This window comes from Myotis myotis, unplaced genomic scaffold (genome assembly GCF_014108235.1).
Source record: "Myotis myotis isolate mMyoMyo1 unplaced genomic scaffold, mMyoMyo1.p scaffold_m19_p_20, whole genome shotgun sequence".
Taxonomy (NCBI): domain Eukaryota; kingdom Metazoa; phylum Chordata; class Mammalia; order Chiroptera; family Vespertilionidae; genus Myotis; species Myotis myotis.
In genome coordinates, this window is record NW_023416325.1 from 7562013 (window position 1) to 7582718 (window position 20706).

General features: G+C 43.4%; 1 protein-coding gene across 6 annotated transcripts in view; it reads left to right on the forward strand.

Annotated features, from left to right (window-relative positions):
* The window catches only part of SNX19 (sorting nexin 19), a 32861-nt gene extending 12476 nt beyond the window's left edge, over window positions 1–20385 (forward strand). For 3 of the 6 annotated variants that reach the window (XM_036353477.1, XM_036353478.1, XM_036353481.1), the window contains 4 exons: window positions 822–951; window positions 17813–17997; window positions 18745–18832; window positions 19862–20385. In XM_036353477.1, coding sequence (XP_036209370.1) covers window positions 822–951; window positions 17813–17997; window positions 18745–18832; window positions 19862–19994 — 536 coding nt within the window. In that variant the 3' untranslated portion in view covers window positions 19995–20385. Of the gene's footprint in view, window positions 1–821; window positions 952–1507; window positions 1690–9136; window positions 9345–17812; window positions 17998–18744; window positions 18833–19861 lie in introns of those variants that run through there. The other 3 variants (XM_036353482.1, XM_036353480.1, XM_036353479.1) reach the window with 3 other exon arrangements.
* Window positions 20386–20706: the final 321 nt, after the last annotated feature.

Below are 20706 nucleotides of genomic sequence, written 5' to 3' on the forward strand. Positions count from 1 at the left end.
ACAAAATTATTGTTGACGATTAATTATAGTAATATTAGTCACAGCAATAGCATCAGATAGCTAAGATTCATTCTGGAATATTATGTGCTCCTGAGAAAGTCTCCAGGGAACCAAATCAGAGGTGACATGGGACCCCCTGAACAGGGTTAGAGAACAGATACTTCCATCCATACCTATCTCTATTCAGGAGACTTCAGTTTAGCATGGGTGTGAGCTCCTTTGTGGCCAGTCTTTGGAATAGGAAAGAAATCAGTCACTGTCCCGGCATTTTCCCAAAGGTGTAGTGCTTTTCCTAGAACCACATGTCATCTCAAAATCAAACTGCAGCTTCCTGGATCCCAACCCAACAGCTCTGTGTAAGGAGTTGCTTTCAAAGCACTTTTTAACAGGAGAAGAATCCAAAGTCTTTTCCCAAATCTGCTGCCCACACATTTCTCTGATGCCTTGTGGAGGCGAGTGGAATATAAGTGTGGAAGAGACTGGGCCTTGCCAGTTCTAGTTAGTCACCAGTTGTGAGCACTTACCTGCAACAAAATATATCTACTCCCTGGGGGAAATACAAAAGAAACAGACCTAGGCAAAATAATGGTGTACAAAATATTTTTAAAAAGATCAAAATGTTTTACTAAGTGACTAACACAAACAAAAGAATTGTAAAGAAATACTGAGCCTATCACTGAACTTTTTAGATATGAAGTATCTCTTGATATGATGTAAGAACTGATGGATTACAAAAATACAGGATAAGATAAAGTGCATTGAAAGATGTCCTCCAGTGTGGGTCTCTTCTGAGTTACTTTTGATGCCTTTTTATTCTCCAGGAACAGAGACGGAGTTAGCTGACACAGCCCTCGATCTGCTGCTCTTGCTAATGATGGAACAGTGGAGGTGGCTGTGCACCGAAAGCATGCAGAAAGTTCTTCATCTTACCTTTGGGACCCTCATTCAGAGGTAAGACTGGTGAGTGCCTCACATTGGAGCCTCACATTGGATGGGGTGGCCATAATACTGCATTCTCCACCAGGAAGGGAAAGGGGAGAGTCCAGGAAACTTGTGGTCATGAAGGAAGGTAGAGTCTCTGCTACAGAGGTACAGAAATGAAGACTGCCGGGAGAGTACCAGAAAGCTTGGGTTCATCACCTGGTTGTCTTACGTTTGAATTGACTCTGCTTCTGTAAGGCTTCTGACCTGATCCACTGAGTCACAGACACTGCCTATGATTTTAAAATACTTCATCCAAACTCTTCCCACTCCAGGATCAGTTCTCTACCCAGTTATACTCCTAAGCCCTGTATCTTTCACCTTTTGTCATTGGACATTTCTTTTTAGTGATAATATGTAGTCAGTGACAATCAAAATAAGAAAGATGAGGAGAAAACAGATCGGTGCTCTCAAAGATTATTTTTTTGGGAAGGAGTGTAAATGTTCACAATTAAAGAAGCACTTACTGCCACAGGATGGTAAGGGACAGGATACTTGGATTTAAAACTTGGATTTTATAATTTAGGTTTTATAATCCTAATACCATTGGAAACTCCAGAAAGGTTTGTACACAGAGTACAAAGTCTTTGGCTGCTGACTTCCTCACAGTGAAACATGCAAGCTTTGCTAAACTGAAGAAGGCCAGACACTGTCTCTGAACCAGACACACCGAGGGCTTGAGGTTTCGCCACTTGTTTTGATTTCTCTCTCATGAGACGTCCTGGCACATCACAAAGTAAGAAGCCAAATCCTGACCTCTTCTGTTAGCATGTGGCTCATGCTAATGGGCCCTCCAGAAATAAAAACTTCTTTTAAAAGAAGAACTATGGCTCCATCCTACGACATGTAGAAAATCCATCACCAACAAGTAGTTAAATCTTCCTTTTCACGCTCAAAAGTTGCGCGGGAAGAGACTAAGCGGAAGAAGGGTGCACATTTATATTTGCTGAGTGTTTCTCATATGCTGGCATCTGACTCTTGTTTGCATATATTTTCTTATAGCATCCAAGTGAGGTAGGTAGTTCATTTACAAAATAAGAAAATAGAGCTTGGCAAGGTCCATTTTGGTTAATTTAGTAGGAACCAAAAAATATAGACGAGTCAGGAAAATTTCAAAAGATTGAGATTGATATATAGAAAAGATAGGAAGACATCCCCTGAAATTTAAATAACTCAATATTAAAGGGCTTGGGTCAGTACCAAACAGAGAGAAATATATATTTGGGGATTACAGGCAGATCATTGAAGAAGTGGTATGATATGCAGCTAGGGTTCGTGGAGATATAAAACAGGAACCTTAAATGCAAGGGAATTGCAGGCTGTGAACATTGCAGGCCAGGTCACATTGCTTCAGTGGGTGATGATTATACACTTTCTAGTGATAGGGAAGAGACGAGAATCAAGTGGAGTGGCTGGTGTGTAAAGAAGAAAATACAACATGCATATGCACTCTAGTCTAAGCTGTTTCTTGGTCTCACTGATAGAAATTTGTCCAGGCTATTTTGTAGCACTCAACCCACTTTATCTTAAAGTACTCATAACTGTCCAACTGGGGAATTGTTTTGGTCTTATTCCTTATTCATTGAAAAAATAGGAAGGGCTCATCGTGAACAAAGCAGATGCAGTCCCTACTTCTCACATAATTTTTCAAGTTAGTGGGGGTGAGAACTGAGGGCCATATCCATGACCACAAAGCTAATGTGTGGTGGAGCCAGAAATGAAACTCAGTAGTCCACATCCCATATTCTTATCCTCTACAACACACTGGTATCTGCTATGTGTAAACTCCCTGAGCTTTGGTTTCCTCATCTGGAAAACAGGAATAATAATGCTATCCTATGTCTTCAGGTGCATGGAGCATGCCCAATAAATGTTAGGGTTTAATGTTTGCTCTTCAGGAAAAGGAAAGAAGGGTAAAAAGTATTTTCTCTGTCTAATTCCTCCAGCTAGTGCCCCCAAATTTGTTCCGCTTTTTATGTCTTCAGAATGCCTGCCCCCCATGCCAGCTCCTCCTTCAGCTACCACTATCCCTGTTGTCCCTGTCCCTTTGAGTTATACAGAATATGCTTGGCCCTCTTCTCAAATTTCTTATCCTGGGTTCACAGTGTTCTAGAAGCTTCCTTAGGATAGGGGTTAAGAAGTCATGGATCATGGAGGAGAAATCCCAGCTCCCCCTCCAGAGGCTCGAAGGGTCTGATGCATCTGGCCTGTGGTCTCAGACCAACAAGTTCCCATGTACGTGGTACACATGGAATGATGGGGCTTATTTCAGGATTTGTGTGTAGACACTGATGATATTCTTATCAGCTTCATGGTATTTACCATCTAGCAAGCATTTGTTGAGAGTTTGCTTTGTGCAGACACTGCTGAACACTACAAGCATAGTACATTATTTAGTCCCCTCAAAAGCCCTATTAAAGAGGAATGAAGATCCCCAATTCAAAGATGAGGGAACTGAGACATACAAAGAAAGATGATTACTTAGACAAGATCACAGAGCTTATGAGTACACCACAGGCTGATTTTGAACCCAGGTTTGTTTGATTTTCAGCTCTAATGGCTGTCTCTCAGGATCAGACTGTTACCCCGTAATTTGAAGGGATAAAAGCCAGTCTAAAAATCTGTGACTCAGGGTAGTATACAATTCCCCAAGAGGATATTACATGCAGTTTGTAAAATCCAAACTGCATTTCCACGTATGCACGCTCACAACACAAAAGGCACCGCACTAGCCTGAAGTCAGCCTATGTTACTTGTTCCTGACAGCTTGCATGTTTTTATTTTTAAAAAGAGGTTCATGCCGTGCCGCATTCTTTGGCTTTGCCTTGGTAAGCAAATAAAATGGAATTTGAGATCTCCTCAAAGCTGTAGCACCCCCACCCCCAAACTCCTCCTCCTCCTCCTACCAGAAGAGGTGTGGTGTGGCCCCAGCAGTTCAGTGTTGACCTCCCTGAGATGGTCCCCGTGACTGCTGCCCCGGAGACAGCGTGCTTCTTCTCTCTGAAACCACAAGCCTGAGTCAGGTCCTTGTGCAGAGGACTCGGGTTCTCTGCCCTGGGCTCTGCACTTCAAAGAGAAGCAGAATGGGGATTAATGCCACAGGCAGCTACTGCCGCTTCTTGTCCTGAAGACACTGCGTTATCGGGGACGGTACAGCCATCTGGATTTAGATGCATCGCCACCTTAAATGTTACCAGTTTCTAATCTCCAGCATTATCATCTCCAAGGAGATGAGTTAATTTCTTCTGCTTCCAGCTTTGTTTACTCCCCTTGCTTCCTTAAAAGACCTCTGTACATTATTTAGTCCCCTCAAAACCCTATGAAAGAGGGAACTGAGACATACAAAGAATTATAGTAACTTAAGCAAGACCTATGTACATAACTCCCTTGGACAGAGGGACTTGTGCCAGATCTTAAGCGTTTATTCCCTCCCTCCCTCTCTTTCTCTCCCTCTCTTCATTCCTTGTTCCCTCCCTCCCTTTTCATTTCTCCATTCCTTCTTTGCTCTCTCTCCTTCCCTCCCTTTTCCCTCCCCTGCAAGGAAAAAATAAAATAAAAAAGAGTAACTTCAACCTCATGACCCCTCCTTCTAAGCCAAGGTTGAAAGAGTTCTGATCTGAGCCAAGCTTCATAAATCTCCCTTGATTGTTGATGGTTTGGAGAAAGTGGGGGAGGGGAGCTGAAGAGAAGTTAGATGCCCAAAAAAGGCATTGTTAAGTCAAAGGGGAGTCTTGCACACATGCGCGCCTGACCTCTTATGTCAGCTTCTGTGCCGGGAACATCCAATTATGTAAGAAGGAGCACTCCTTATTCGGATTTAGAGACGGAATGAGGGGAAGAGGAGTGGGGGTAGCAGTCTACGCCAAGGAGTAAATCCAGCTTGTGTGAACTGCTCATGTCTGCAAACAGAAGGAACTTGACAATATTTCTGCAAACATCAGAATCAGGTTCAGGAAACTGGACAAGTATGTAGACATTCAGACTAGGCTGGAGGGAAAGGAGAGGTACCGTGCTTCATTGATGCTGGAAGGTTTGGGCAAGAAGATCCAGCCAAGGTAAGAAGTGAGATTATTATGGAGTACTGATGTGGAGTGAAGGAATGAGAAGCAGCTGGACCCGTTCCCTGCCTGGATGCCCAGAGTAATGCCATGATAAAAATACGAGCCAGGCTAGCAGTAGAGTACTCGAACGCCACGTCCTGTGGCTCTGCCCTTCCCGTGGCCCCAAGATGGCATCAGACTCTGTGTCAAAAGGGCAGCAGACACATTCCTGGCATCTGCGTCAGGATTTCGTAGTGAGAGAGAGAGAGACTGTGGGTGTGGTGTGTGTGTGTGTGTTGGGGGCACGTGGGAATGGAATAGCGTGGCAAAAAAAGAGTAGGGAGAAAAGAGAAGATTCCGTGACCTGTGAGCAAAGGAGAGTAGAAAAGTAAGTATGCCAAGTCAGGAAGTAAATAGAGAGGAAGAAGAAAAGAAAAATTGCAGTAGGTGTAAAGGTCCAGCAAGCAGTGGACCCCAGAGAAAATTAAATGACAAGCTCTGGACCTTATGCTATGCCATGGAATCATTTTCTTACAGGAGAGGTCTCTCCCACCATCTCCCAGGCAAGGTCAGGAGAAGGTTTGTTGGCAGAGAGTATGGGACCATTGGAGAGCCCTGTACTCCCAGGTGGAGCATTCAGCCTCCGCAAGGACAGTTATGAGTACATGATCATGAACTCTTTTGCCTCCACTGTTAGCTTTTCTCTAAGTATAGTCCATTCAGGAGCCTTTGCTCTGTGGACATGGTTGTGTAGCAGATGGATGATAAAGGGTCTCTCTGACAGTGGTTATAGCTTAAGGCACGGGTGGGGAACGTCTGGCCCGCCGGCCATATATGGCCCACAAAATCATTTAGTCTGGTCCTGCCAAGGTATTAGTGGTGAGTTCATTAAATGTTTGATCAAATAGAGCAGGCTAATTTTTAAGTTGATCATTTTTGTATGGCCCGAGAATGATGTTATACTAAATATCCAAGTGGCCCTTGGCAGAAAAAAGGTCCCTCACCCCTGTCTTAAGGGAAACTCCTGGCCTGCTACCAAAAAAACACAAGCAATTGCAATAAGACAGGAACTGACATTCAATACCAACTGTACCAGGTTAAGCTGCTGTGTTCTTTAGGTACTAATGTGCAGCGCATGTCTAGGAAAGGGACATATGTTTCCACATTTTACAGGTAAGGAAAAGGATATCTAGGTTAAATAAGCATCTCAGAATCATCCCACTTCAGGCATCCTGGCCTTAAAACCCATGCACTTTCTACTACTCCATACTGCCTCCCCCTGAGGAAGCTTTCTGACAAAGCAGTGGCCACTAAAACCAGCCTCACTTGAAAGTCCCTGTGCCTTATTCCCGTGTAATCTCTCTTGCTTTCTATCTGACTGCCCACTTACATATGATGGTAGCATATGAGTCCGTTTCTGTCTGCATATTCTGATTCTGTTCTTAAAGCACTCCTGGATCAGAGACTATATATAGTCTCCCTTGGGCATCTAGCCTACATCCTTTTGCACTCAGAGTTTATCCAAGTCAAGATGAATAGTTTCTGAGGAAACACTCATTTTTTCCTTTGCTACATAAACTTTCAGTTCAGCTCTGGTGCCTTGTGCAAACTTATTCCTGATCTCTTTCTATGCACAACTTCTGCAGAAAACTGCAGACTTCTGCAAGAGCCCCAGGTACAGAGTTATTTCAAACTGTGTGTTCAGATGTTCCCATCAGGTTATTTCCTGGCCCTCCATGTCTTTTCTGCACCCTTCAAATCTCTTTCTTCATATTATCTGTCTATGCACGCCTACATACATGCTTCCCCGGTCATGTTCAGAGCAGAAACTCTGAGTTTCTTCACAACCAGGGAACTACTTACTTCTTAACCCAGGTACTCCCACCCCTCTGCCTTTGCCTTCCAGGACACTAACTTTATTTAGCTCTTGTTATGGTGGCCTTTTTACAAGTAATTTTTGAAAAGTGTAAGATTTGCTGCCTATGTGTACTTATTAAGTACTTGCTGTGTACTAGCTCTTCAGACCTAGGGTGGCAGTTTCTACTTTAAGGTCCTTTCAGCCTCTTTGAAGGGATAACCCATAGAAGCAGAAATGTTAAACAATATGGGGTCAGATGACCCGATACTTGTCCCATGCAGCATGGGGTAAATGCTAGGTAGGCTTTATAGAAGAAAGTAAGTGTTTAAAGCTTATAAAATAGGTATCATTTAGACTGGTTTAGGATAAAGCATATGCCAGGCACTGAAACATTTTTAAAGAGGGGAATGAGGCATTTTCTACTTTTAAATAAAAAGAACCTTTAAATAGATTTTGAATATTTTCAGCCAGCCCCTTTCTGAAAGTGTGTGCGCTTACACACAAGACAGAGAGATCCTTTTGTCTTGTTAAATGTATTCTGGAAAGCCTATCAGGCTATTGCTGCTTGGGAGAGTTAAGACAAGAATTCTCCCTCTGGGCACCAGGGGGCGCTGCAGCTTAAATAATACCCATTCACCTTGGAGGGAGCCGCGTTTTGGAATTATGGGTCCTTGCCTTGAAGTGATAGTAATCAAAATCCTTCCTGTTTTGCTCCATGATTCAGAAGTTACTTATCTGTCCTCTCCTTGGTACCACTGAGTTTTAGAAGTGTTATTTTTCACCTTTCGCCCTTCTCCCCTCTGATGTGATGGTCTTCAACATTCGCTTGCTTCTCTGAGCAGGGTGCACTCCCAGAAGTCATCCCTTAGGGCGCATTCCATTCGTCAAGGATTCAGTGCTTGAGCTGATTCACTGAGAACAGTTCTGCCTCAGGAACCAGAGTGAACCAGAGAGTCTACAGTAATAAAACCACCTGGACATCCAAAGGTGAAAAATGTTGTCCGTACTCTCTACACACTAGTTTGTCCTGTACTCGAGGCCCTTTGGGGTACCGAAGTCTTAGATATACATCTCACTGGGGGAGAGTTTGCCAGTCTTCTAATTACCCATAACTCCACAGGGTCGGTCCTCTCCAATCTTCTTAAACATCATTAAAAAAAAAAAAAAAAATGGTTCACTGTGCTAATATTTACCTGCCTGAATCTGCTAGGAGAATGTTTCACAAAAGGAAAAAATGAGGCATGAAATACAAAGCTTGCTCGGGATCCTGCCATTGTTTTAGTTCCTTGGATCTGGTAGGATTTGTCAAGTGGATCCAAAGGAATGTTTTTCTGACACAGGCACAAACACACAAGACTCGGAACGTTGCCTTCATTGTTCGCACTTGAGCTTGATCATTTGTGAAGAAGATAAGGCAAGAACTAGCCTGTTTCATTAGGAAGCAAGCCAGAATGCAGAGTCCCTTCAGCATTTAAGTGGTCAAACCAGGCTCAAAACTGTTTGTGTCTTTTCAGTGTTATTTTCACTTAGTACGACACACTGCCGGTGCGAATTCTTTGTAGCTCTTCGGGCTGTGGAGTTGGTAGTTTCCCCAGAGAGGTATGAACCTGTTGTGTGCTCACCCTTGGGGTGACAACTGGCTGGCCTCTCCTGACAGAGACATCGGTTGGACTTGGAGCAGAGACGTTGGCTGTTCCAGAGACCCTGAGGGATTTGTTGATTGTGAGTGAGATGTCCAGCTGCTGCTTTTACTTGGATCAAATGACTAGTAGGCAGTCATCCAAAAAGTATGACTGTGATTTTGCCTAGCTTCAAAGTCTCTCAGCCCTGATTTTTTAGAGCTGGATTATGGTGCATTGATAGCGACATGGTATGGTACTGAGAAAAGTTGATCTGAAGGTCTTTAGAGCTACACTCTATATCTGCATAATAAACTTTCAAATTGGAATCCTAAGGGTATCACACGACTCAAATCTAGAACAAATTTCTAGAGATCTCCCTTTGCAGTCTCATTTGTCCCATGAACATAGAACCCCCAAGCGTGTCCCTCCATTCTGTAGTTGATGGAAAGGTAGCCTGACCTTTCCTTTGGCCATTTTTCCCCCAGCATCTTGCTACCTCCTTTCCTTTTCTTCTTAATAGTTGTAAGTAATGGGCTGGAGTCAGTTTGATGCAGTTCCATTCATCAGGGGCACTTCCCAAAATACAAGTGTGACTCACGGTCCTTATAACCCCTTTGCTTTTGTTTGACTTTCAGTCTCTTCTGTCCTGTGGGCGTACTTACCCGGAAAACTGACAAAAACATAGCTGCTGACAGTCTTCCCGAGGATTTATAGACTGTCAGAGATGAAGCATGGCTGACCCACTCCCTGGCCTTCCACCTTTTTTCCCTTCTCGGGGGATGCATAACCAGGTGGCATTGCATGGGTTATTCATGCCGAATTCTTAATTCTAGCTCAGCTGACTTAGTGCCCAGTGTACTTCTTACAGCATCCACCCTGCAGCTGGTGTATTGGCACTCAGCTTAGCCTAAACAAAAAATGATTAGGAAAATCAACCTGCCAAATGTTTACGTAAGTACTTATAAAACTCCAGATTCAAAGAATTTCTAGGTAGCCCACTATTTCTTTAATCTATTGTTATCTTCCATAAGCATGAATAATTAAGCTCACTGTGCTGCTGCTTTAAGTATTGTGACGATTACCTTCTGCAAAGCTTATTTTGAGCCATGCGCCATGCTTTCAGACCAGTGTTTGTCCCGCATACGGCATTAATTCCCTCAGTAACTAATATCTATTGATTACTTACCCTGTGCCAGACACTATGTTAAGGGATCAAAATACAAAAAGACTCCAAATTCTTACCCTAGGAAGTTCAATATCCTCTTGGAGATGCAATCTTCTAAATAAAGACATGTAGAATAAAGTTAGGACTTTAAAAAGAATTCTATATGTGATTCAGAGAAAGGACTCAGGCATCAGTTATGCGAGCAAATTGGGGCAGGCTTACAGAGGAGAGGACATCTGAGATAGGAGTTAAAGGATGAAGGGAAGTTGAAAATAAACATTGAATGCCAAAACCGGTTTGGCTCAGTGGATAGAGCGTCAGCCTGTGGACTGAAAGGTCCCAGGTTCGATTCCGGTCAAGGGCATGTACCTGGGTTGCAAGCACATCTCCAGTTGGAGATGTGCAGGAGGCAGCTGATCAATGTTTCTCTCTCATCGATGTTTCTAACTCTCTATCTCTCTCCCTTCCTCTCTGTAAAAAATCAATAAAAAATATATTTTAAAAAAGAAAAGAGCCGAAACCGGTTTGGCTCAGCGGATGGAGCGTCGGCCTGCGGACTGAAAGGTCCCAGGTTCGATTCCGGTCAAGGGCATGTACCTGGGTTGCAGGCATATCCCCAGTAGGAGATGTGCAGGAGGCAGCTGATCGATGTTTCTCTCTCATCGATGTTTCTAACTCTCTATCTCTCTCCCTTCCTCTCTGTAAAAAATCAATAAAAAATATATTTTAAAAAAAAAAAGAAAAGAAAAGAAACATTGAAGAATAGAGCACTAAAGGTAAAATAGATGGCATATTTGTGTTACTCAAATAAGTCAGGTTTGACTTGGAATTTAATTAAATGATGTGTAACACGAGTGGCCAAAGGTTACACTGAAAATTGCCATATGGAGATGCGTTGGTTTGGAGATGGACAAGTATCATGCCTTTTCAAAAGTGGATACTGAACCTGACATTTGTCTCTGGGAATTTCTGAAGCACTTTGTTAAATAGATGTTTTGTGAACACTTGGGAAAAAAGTGGCAAGCTCTTGAAACCAGTGCGCATTCAATGGGAGCCTGTCCTGCTTGTAAATATAGTTTTTATTTCTTTAGCAGGATTATTAGACATTAAACAAAAAGAGTGCATTGGTTGTTACATTGTGTATGAATTTCAACAAGTTTTTACCATCTTTTTGTAATATCCCTATGAACGAAATAGATATACGTGGCCTAGTCTGTAGTGCTTTTAAAGATTTGTAGCAAGTTGAGTATCTTTATTCCAAAAATATCTAATAAATTGATGTCAACCTGGAGGGCAATTTCTAGTGATAGAGCATTGCAAGTAACTCCAACCTTAGAGGTATAATTAATACTCTGGATAATAAAAATTAAGATTTAAAAAGATTTAGAAAGGCTAGAATGATAGTCTAAAACCAATAAGATGGAATTTAATAGAAATAGATTACATAAATCAGAATTTAGGTAGTTTTTAGTAGGCTTAACAGGGGGATGTGATGTTTTGTTAGAGTGCATATGTAGACTTAGAGTTCTAGTTGACTGCAAACGCAGTATGAGTCGGTGCTTTGATGTATGTGCCCAAAAAGCCAACATAGTCTTCAGCTATATTAATAGACGTGTAGTGTCTGGATTAAGGAAGGCACTAACCCTCTGCATTCTTCGCTGGTCGGGCACATCTGGAGATCGTGTTTGGTCGTGGGCACTCCATTTTAAGAGAATAGCAAAGCAGCATCCACTCAGGATGATGCGTGGTTCATCTCCTTCATTCATCAGACATTTATTGAGTGTCTTCTGTGTACTCAACTGTGAAGTTGGTGGAGTCAAGGATGTATAATTGGTAGAAAAAAGTTAGGGAGCATTAGTAGATATATTTAAAAATGCAGAGTGTCTGTGGGAAAGATTTGACATGGTAACTTTAGTATCTCTTATTAACTTCGGGGGTACAGGTAGGAGCAATGACTAGAAGTTGCAAGGAGGCGGACTTTGGTTGCCATTATTTAAGAAGCATCTCTAATGAACTGAAATTATACTTTTCAGGAATTGAGCAACTTCCCCAAAGTCACATTCCTAATTGGTGGTGAAGCTAAAATAGAAGCTCAACTTTCTAGATTCACAGGCTAGAACCCTTGGCTATGCCATGATATTACTTTGTGAGGAGGTTAGATGGGGGTAACCTCTACATTTTCTTCCAGCTCTGCAGTAGCCTATTGCCATGAAATACTCATAGGTTATCAGTGTTTTTATGGGAATGGATGAAATTGGAATGGATAACCTTTAAGATTCAACAGATGATTTCTTTAACTTCCTGTCTTGATTAATAATGATTCAATTCTTAGTATATATTTTATAGCCATAACTTGTACATTGCTAATCAAAACCAAAAAACTCTGTGGCTAGATATAAAAGTATGGAACTCAGATTCTTAAATTGTAGTGTTTAGGCAGTATTTAGTCTACTCTTGAAGCACATGGTTTAAAGATGTGGATCTGTGATTTAAAACATAAAAGCAAAAATCAAAGAAGAAATTATGTAGACTCCATGAGCCATGTTAGATTTGATTTTACAAGTCACTGGGAGAAAGAAATAGGAGTTTCTTGCCCTTGAAGTTCCTTTTGCCCTCATTCTTCTCCCAACAGGAAGGGATGGTGACCTAGATACATAGTCAGAGGGTCCCAGTGCTGAACTTCCTCAGACACAGCTGAGGAGCCTGTGTCTGGGTAGTTACAGGGCCGAGAAGCCCAGAGCTGGGAGCCGCCGAGAGAAACTGACTAAACACAAGAAGGGGCTATGGCAGGAAGGCAAGAGGCCTGCGAAAGGAATCAGAGGGAAGAGAGGTGTTACTTTTATCAGGTGTGATCTTGGCAAAAATAACTTGCTTAATGGGAAATGCGATGGATCTACACCGTCACCCTCAAGAGCTCCTTGTTTCTACCCTGTAGATTGGTGCTACTGACTTCATGAGCAAATGCTCATAGTGCTGTGCTAGGACTGTGGACACAGAACACAGTGTTCATGGGTTGTGCCATTATAAACATTCTACAGGGTTCAGGGGTGGTGGAGGTGGGGAGTGTTTTCAGGAGGCCAAAAAGGTGGTTTGTGCTCCCCGCCCTTTTTCTTGGAATTTCTAATTTCTTATACCTATATCAGTGTTTTTCAAACTTTTCTAAAACTTTAGACCACAATGAGAAATATGTTTTAAATCATGACCCACTATGAACACACGCCCACACATACATGCACATCTGATATATCCATATAGTGGTTATATACATATATGAAACAAAAGGGTCTCAAAATATGAGATGCACTTTTTGATTCATGTTCTAATCTATTTCTATTGAAATGTAGTTAAATATCACAAACCACAAAGTTGATTACATGGCCTCTGCTGCTGTTCATCCCACAATTTGAAAATGTCCTGCTACAACTACCAGTTTTAAGTGACTTTAAAAATGGCCTGATACGTTATATGCAAAGGGTTCTAAGCTAAGGCAGGATTCTCAACTGAGAGTAGTTTATCCCCCAGAGGGAGCATTGTCACCCAACTAGTACTGGGATCGAGGGGATGCCGCTAAACCTTTCACAACGCACAGGACAGCCCTTCACACAAAGAATTAGGAGTGTCAAGGTTGGAAAAGCTGCTTAAAGGTAGTACGATGAGTTGACAATTCTAATCTGTACATCTATTTAGAATGAGAGAAGCTTTGACCTGCTCTTTTCTCTCATTTTCTTCAAACAAACAAACAGTATTTGGTACATTAAGATGAAGTTGGAGTATAGTTACTCTTGTGTTGTCTACAGAGTTACAACCCAGTGAATAAAAAGGGTACAAGGAATGAGTCTATTTTCTTTTATTGAGATTGCACCAGGCATTTTTGTTAGAATATTGTTATTGCTCTTAGGAATATTTTCTGTGTTTTGATTTCACTACCTTCCCCTTGCCCCGCCACCGTCCCCATGAAGCCATATTTACTTAGGACCCTGCCTCACTCAGCCATAGCAACTCTTAGAAAAGAAGTGAAGGGAATTTGGTTAATGAGATTAGACATGGTCCCTAAAGCTTTCTCCCCTACTCATGACATTTGATTCTGCTGTTTTGATGGGAAATGACCTTCGGCTAACCTTGAAGTGCCATCTTAAGCCTAGTATTAAACTGTTTCATTTTTTAGCCACTGCTTCATTCCTCTATCTGTAGCTATTTTAGACCAGGGTCCTTTGAAAATGGACGAGGCAAGCACTCCCTAATTCCTACATCCTTTCTCCTTCCACACCTGGCATCAAAGAAGCTCTTGAATGTCTCAATGTCAATCTGTTGTTGCTTTTTCTCATTTTATTGGCTATTTCTCGGCCCACTGGTAAGGCTTCCATTTGCCCTGAACCATTCAGATGGCCTGACAGAACAGACCTGGTTTGGCTTTTTTCCTCTTTTGTTTGGGAAAATATGTAGGATGGTGGAAGGAGGTATCTTGATGTCAAATATCAGAACTGGAATAGTAGTTGGAAATAAAACCAATTCTGTCTGAAGCTTTTCTCTACCATAGTTGCCTCTTGCAATTTGATTTAGTAAATTATTTTTTATAAGTAATTCATTGTCAGAGGCGTGTGTGTGTGTGTGTGTATATCTACCTTGAAACTTTAGATTTCTGTTAGCATAATAGTGGTACCAACAGATTCCAGAAATTTCAGCACATAAATTTCATTCCTTTTTCTTCAAGAGAAAAATAGGGACACAGATTTCTTTTTAACCTTCTCAGTCCCAGGTCAAGTATAGAAAGACAACCTGTAAAATAGAGAGCTGAAGAAAACTAATGAAAAGGAGTTAAGCCCTTGGCCGGGTGGCTCAGTTGATTGGAGCATCGTCCTGTGCACCAAAATGTTGTGGATTCACTTCCATGTCAGGGCACATACCTAGGTTAATAAGTGTTTGCTCCCTAGTCAGGGGCATACAGGAGGGAACTAACGGATCAAAGTTTCTCTCTCACATCAATGTTTCTCTCTTCCTTCCTTCCTCTTTCTAAACTCAATAAAAACATCTTTGGGTGATGATTAATACAAGGAGTTAAGACATCAGTCTCTCCTTCAGTCCTCCAGCTCCTCATCTCTCTGCTTTTTCTGCTCTAGCTCAGCTTCAGAATAATCTAAGCAGGACGAAGGGAATGAATAAGGTTAGACCCAGTACTGGTGGCATATGGATCTTCACTCTAGAGAAGGATGTAGAATAAAAGAAAGGGAAATGGGAGCGGAGAGGAGAGAAGAGATGATTGAAGAAACGCCTATCTTCTTCATGCTTATCAGTCAGTTCTGTGCTTGGTGATAGGCACGGCAGATGAGCCAGAAGTCCTGATTGGGCCATGGACAGCTGAGGAAAGGCAATGTGTGTAATAACAAAGCCTGCCTTAGAGCCTGGTCTGCAGCTCACCCAGTTTTTGTATTGTCTGAAGGGCAGGGCAGTACTGACAGATGGGGTGGTGGTGGTGATTTCCTTGGTTTGGGTTTGATCATTTTTTCCTTCCAGATTGGGATATTCATCATTCGTGACAAGATACCATATCTCAGAAGTTCTGTGAACAAGAGAGATTTATTGCCCTGGTCTCCTCCATGGGCTGCCTGCAGCTAGGAAATGAAAGGCACTAATTCCAGGCTCCTGTCCAGGAGAAGCCTCTGTTTTCCGGGAGGGGCGAGGAAGAACCCGGGCGGGAGGAGCCTCCTGAGGAATGAATGTTTAAGTCTCTGGTAGAAGTGCCTGTGGTGTGTAGCTTTCACCTTCAGGGCATGAGAGAGAATAAGGAGAAAGAACTGCAGCAGCTAGCAAATAGAAGCCATTTTCTAAACTCCTCCTCCTCTTAGACATGAAGTCTGTTATTTCTGCCAGTTTGCACACGTATTTCTTATATTCCTGGGCCTGACTCTTCTAGGGCCTCTGTTGATTGGTTCTGGCCTCAGGGCTTATAGAACTTGACACAGTGCCTTCGTTGCATGAGCAGTTGACATTCTACTTGGAGGTTTCCATCGCCTCTGTTAGTTCTGCATATTATCTTAGTTAAATCCCACAGTTTGACTTGACTCACTGACTCACCTCATTATCAAGGGCTTATTTTGACTTTTTCATAATTTGATTCTTCTTCTGAACATTCCCATGTGGAGTTTGGTAAGTTAGAGTCTCGAAGATTTGTATAAATGGATACATTCATATTTCCCACACGCTAAAATTTGTTTTGCACTTGTGTGCTTGAGTCACTAACTTACCGTGAAAGAACAAAGAGGATGCGAGAAGTCCTGTTCCTATCAGATGAATTGACATTGAATTCAGAGTAAGCAGGCTCATACATTGAGACATGTCACATGCCCAGAGGTGACCAAGGCACCCAGAGTTGCCGGTGGGTATTATGCTAAGCCTCAGGAGGGTTGAGTGGGTGCTGAGATACTTTTGAAGAGTTGAGTCACAGGCATTATTGGCCCCAGAGCACAAAAATAAGGGCAGACTGACTTACTATTATGTGTATGTGAGTGAGAAATGAGCTAGCACTAATTCCAGCAGAAGGTTTCTTGTTTAGGATTCTGGCTCTCTGAAGGACTTACACATTTTCGTTTCATAGTGCTAGCCCTTCTCCCTCCTATCAGTTAAAGGAGACCCTAGTGCAGAAGTCGCTCTTGTGGCTTGAGGTGAGGAAGAGAACCTGGGGTGACAGTTGGGTCACTTGCTTCCTTGCAGAGAACCCGATCAGGTCATTGTATCCGCCCCTTTGGTGGCTCTCTTCTATAAACAGGAACAGGAATTCTTGCTACTGGATCCCTTTCATCGGGCGTCTTAGGCTCGCTGAATGAAAGCCCTATAAAAAGGAGATGCAGCCCTAATAATAACAAATACGATCGTGATGGCTATTTTGGGCAAGAGCAGCTTTGTGCCGCTCTTGATCTCCATCGACGTGTGCCATTCTTGCCCTGCCATTACCTTTCAGACTTCCTATTCTTAGAATTATTTGTGAGCCCTGGACTTGGGGGATTGCAGCCCCCGAGGCTGGAATGCCTAGCTTGAGTGGAATGCAGACTGTCTGGTAGAGTGGAGGTTAAATAAAGTTTGCCTTGGCAGCCTCCTCTGCTCTTGGGTAGGCGACAGTAACTTGGGTATAGGAGCGGTGGCATGGGCTGCCATGTGGTGCTGTATCAAACAGCCTTCGTGCATGAGTAGCAGTGGTTGATGGTCCATCCATTACAATCATAGCCACGCCAGTCTCAACCATACATACTGAGGTCTTGAACTTCAGCTAGTGACCACACTGCTCTGAAAAAAATGCAGGGACAAAGAACAAGGTGAGAGGGCCTTGCAAGAACTTCAGACTTGGTATTTCTGCCCCTCAGAGTTACTGATTTTTGAAATTTAGACAAAGAGGGGAACTTTCATTATAAGAACAGTTACACCATCAATCAACATTTCTTGAGCACAGTTGGAAATATTTTACATGTATAAAACATAGAACTCCTGTGGTGCTTATAATTTCATTGGAAAAGTAAAGCTGTAAACACATGAGAAGATAATATCTATTCCAAAGTAAATTATTAGTTTCAACCCTGTGCTGGTGGAGGTCTAAGGGAGGGAAAGCACTCTATCTGGAGTGGTCAAGGATTTCGTGGAGGGGAGACGTTTAAACAGGTCTTGCCAGAGGAGTGGACTTGCCACTGGAGAGGAGAGGGGCTTGTCAGCGAGAGAATATTATGAGCAAAGGGCAGATGTCCCACGACAGGTCATGGGGCTTGAAGACCAACTGGGTGTGCACAAGGTCGCAAGGGCGAGGGATCTGTGTAAACCCATCTAAGCTATAACTATAAAGCCTGTGTGTGCTCGTTACTGAGAAGTTACGATGCTCTGCACTAGAACTGAGTTGGAGAGGTGCAGCCTGGCCCAGAGACAGGGGCCCTTGGTTGTGTTCTGTGAAACCCTGTTGAGATGTGGCTCATAGTAGAGACTCAGTAAATAATGTCATCATTATTATTACGTCAAATTCCGTGAGCCAAGTTGTTGCATTGGCTTGGTTTCATTTGGGAGAGTTGGTGCTAACTTTGCTTTGCCCTATTCTGATTGTCACATAATTGATACCTACTACGCCCTTTCCTTCAGGTTTATCTGACCTTTCTCTTCTCTTCCTCCTCAGGTGGCTAGAGGTGCAGGTAGCTAATCTAACATGTCCACAGTGCTGGGTGCGGTACCTCCGACTTCTCCGGGAGTCCATCTGGCCGGGTGGGGTTTTGCCTAAGTACCCACGGCCTGTAAGGACCCAGGAGCAGAAGGTGGCAGCTGAGAAACAGGCTTTACAGAGCCTTATGGGAATCCTGCCAGGTAATTGGACAATGAGATTGACTATCCTAATAACTGTTCCCTTCCAATCAAGCTTTGCTACCGTTATCCCACACCCTTCCCCATTTTTCAAAGGACCTGAAATATGGCCAGACTCAAAACCTGTTGACCCACCGAGTCTCAGGCTAATGGGAACATGATCAGGGCTGCGATTCTTTTACTCCTCACCCAAGTGATGCTGCGGGGATGGAAAGGATCACTGTGACCACACCACAAACAGTCGGTGCGAATCCCGCAGCTATCGGAGTAATAACTGTGAGCAGGTTAATAAAAACATATATTTAAAAATAAAATAAAATATGCTTTCATTGATTTCAGAGAGAGGGAGGGAGAGAGAAATAGAAACATCAGTGATGAGAGAAAATCACTGATGGACTACCTCCTGCACATGCTACACTGGGGATTGAGCCCGCAACCTGGGCATGTGCCCTGACCAGGAATCGAACTGTGACATCCTAGTTCATAGGTCAATGCTCGACCACTGAACCATGCCAGCTGGGCAATAAAAGCATATTTTACATAAATATTTTTTTCCTTAGCTTTTCTGTTTCCTGAGGATTTTTAGTTTGGCTCTGTAGTTCAGTGGTATGCCAGAAATCACCATTTGAATAAAGATAGTAGGTTTATGTGACCTTGCTCTTCTCTCCCCCCCCAAGTGGCTAGAGGTACAAGATACAATGAGAAGATGTGACTGCAACACTAAAGCCGTATCTGTGTTTTCTTCTTTAGATACTGTAGTGCAGATCCTTGGGGTAGAAAAATGCCAGCTGAGCTGGAGTCTAGTCTTGGAGTCACTGCAGCAACCCCTCATCAACAGGTAGGCTGAAAAGTGTGCCCCAGCTTCAGCGTAACCGAAGCCATCTCTGGTCTCAGAGGTGCCCACGCTGAGAAGAGCGGGTCGCAGTCTCTCCTTGCCCTCGGCCTGACTGCAGACTAATGTCCAGGTCCACACACACTAAGTAGAGCCCACGCTGCCGGCTCCTGAGCAGGTTGTCCTGTGTAGTGAGCTAGTGCTGGACCAGCCTCTGCGTTTGCATTCGGAAGGCCCCCCATGAGCTACTAAAAACGCCTGGTCACCCTCCAGCCTTTCAGTGTGTTTGATGGTTCTTTGTGCCACCCGTGAACACTAAGCGCGTCCCCTGGTCTGGGCATTGCAGGCCGTATAATGATTGTCAGCCACGGGTTCTTGGCCTCACTGCAAAGCTATGATTACTATTAGGATCAGGAATAGTTTTTGTTTACTATGAGGTAGATCAGATAATGAGGCTGGACTTTGGTAAAGCAACCAGAAAAACTGGGTGAATACTCTAGAATAATTCAAAAGAGGTAGGTAGGTATTTCCTGGCTGGTGCCTTGGGATAGAATGCTTCTGAAAAGTATCGAGTACTTCCACTCCTCTCTCAAACCCTGTCCCGAAGGAGAGAGCATTTCCCAAGTCCCATTCCTCAGGGCCCTGGCCTTTGCCTCATTGCCGGTAAGGTGACCAGTGACTCTGTAGTGAATGAGTTATGAGAAACAGCAGTAGTCGGTGGCTCTGAAATTCTTAGAAAGTTGCTGTCCCTCCCTCACAGCAACAGTGCTGCCATGCTAACAGCTATGTAAATAAGTATGGAATTTCCTAAAATCGAGTCTCAAATTCTGTTTCTATCTTTACTGAGGCCACAGCCTTTTTTAGTTCAACAAATTGGTTCCATGGCAGAGGATGGGCCCAGCTACTGAAGCTTCGAGTCCACTCAGGATATCAGTAATGGGGGCGAGGGGAGGGCAAGTCAGTGTCATAAATAAGACCTGGTGTCCCCTGGCAGAGCCAGCCCTTCCTCTAAGTTGTTTTGTCCATTTGTTTCAGGCATTTGATTTACTGCCTCTGGGACATCATCCTGGAATTCTTGGATCTCAGTGCCTCCGTTGAGGAGTCTACCATAAGCACCTCTGCCTCAGATACCCCCGACAACCCCAAGAGGATGGGTGTCTCCCCGTAGCCATCGGTCATTACCCATTCTTCGAAGGTTGGGAAGGAGGGTCACTCTGCCACCAGGGACCAGTAGGAGGCCTTGCCCTCTGGGCTGTGGCTCAGAAGACACGGGGCTCACTAGCACAGCGTTCCCTTAGTTCTACTCCATCTGCAGCAAGTGATGGAGGGATATATGTACCAATTGTATGCATGTCCAAGTGTCATATGTTTTTTGTGGTGTTTGGGGCATTGCTGGTGGGTAGATTCTGTTTCCTTTGAATAAGGAATCTGTGAGCCCTTTTTGCCTTCCTCTATAAGATTGTTTGCCTGTAGCCTGTCCCTGTGCAGACATGTACCAAATCCACCAACATACAAATCTATATAAACCAAGAAAAAAAATAGATTTCTTTGGAGGCGAATATAATCTTTTGAGCTCTCTGTTCCCACCAGGAAACTGGAAGTTCAGTCAGGACCATTCTGGAAAGCCAGACCCCTAGTTTCCCAACAATTCTAGAGGAGGGAGGGCAAGCATTTCTCAAGGGACTACTTGCTGATTGACTGTTTTCCGGCACATCAGCCCTATGGAGGGTATCATTGAAGGCTGCTTCCCTGGGCGGGGTATACTTCTCCTATGAAGACTTCAGAGCAGACTGCCAGCCCACCTTCCACACCCTTTCCTGAAAGAAAGTTGGGTCACAGATTTTGCTGATTTTATTTCCTCCTAGTCTCCTCCCCAGGAG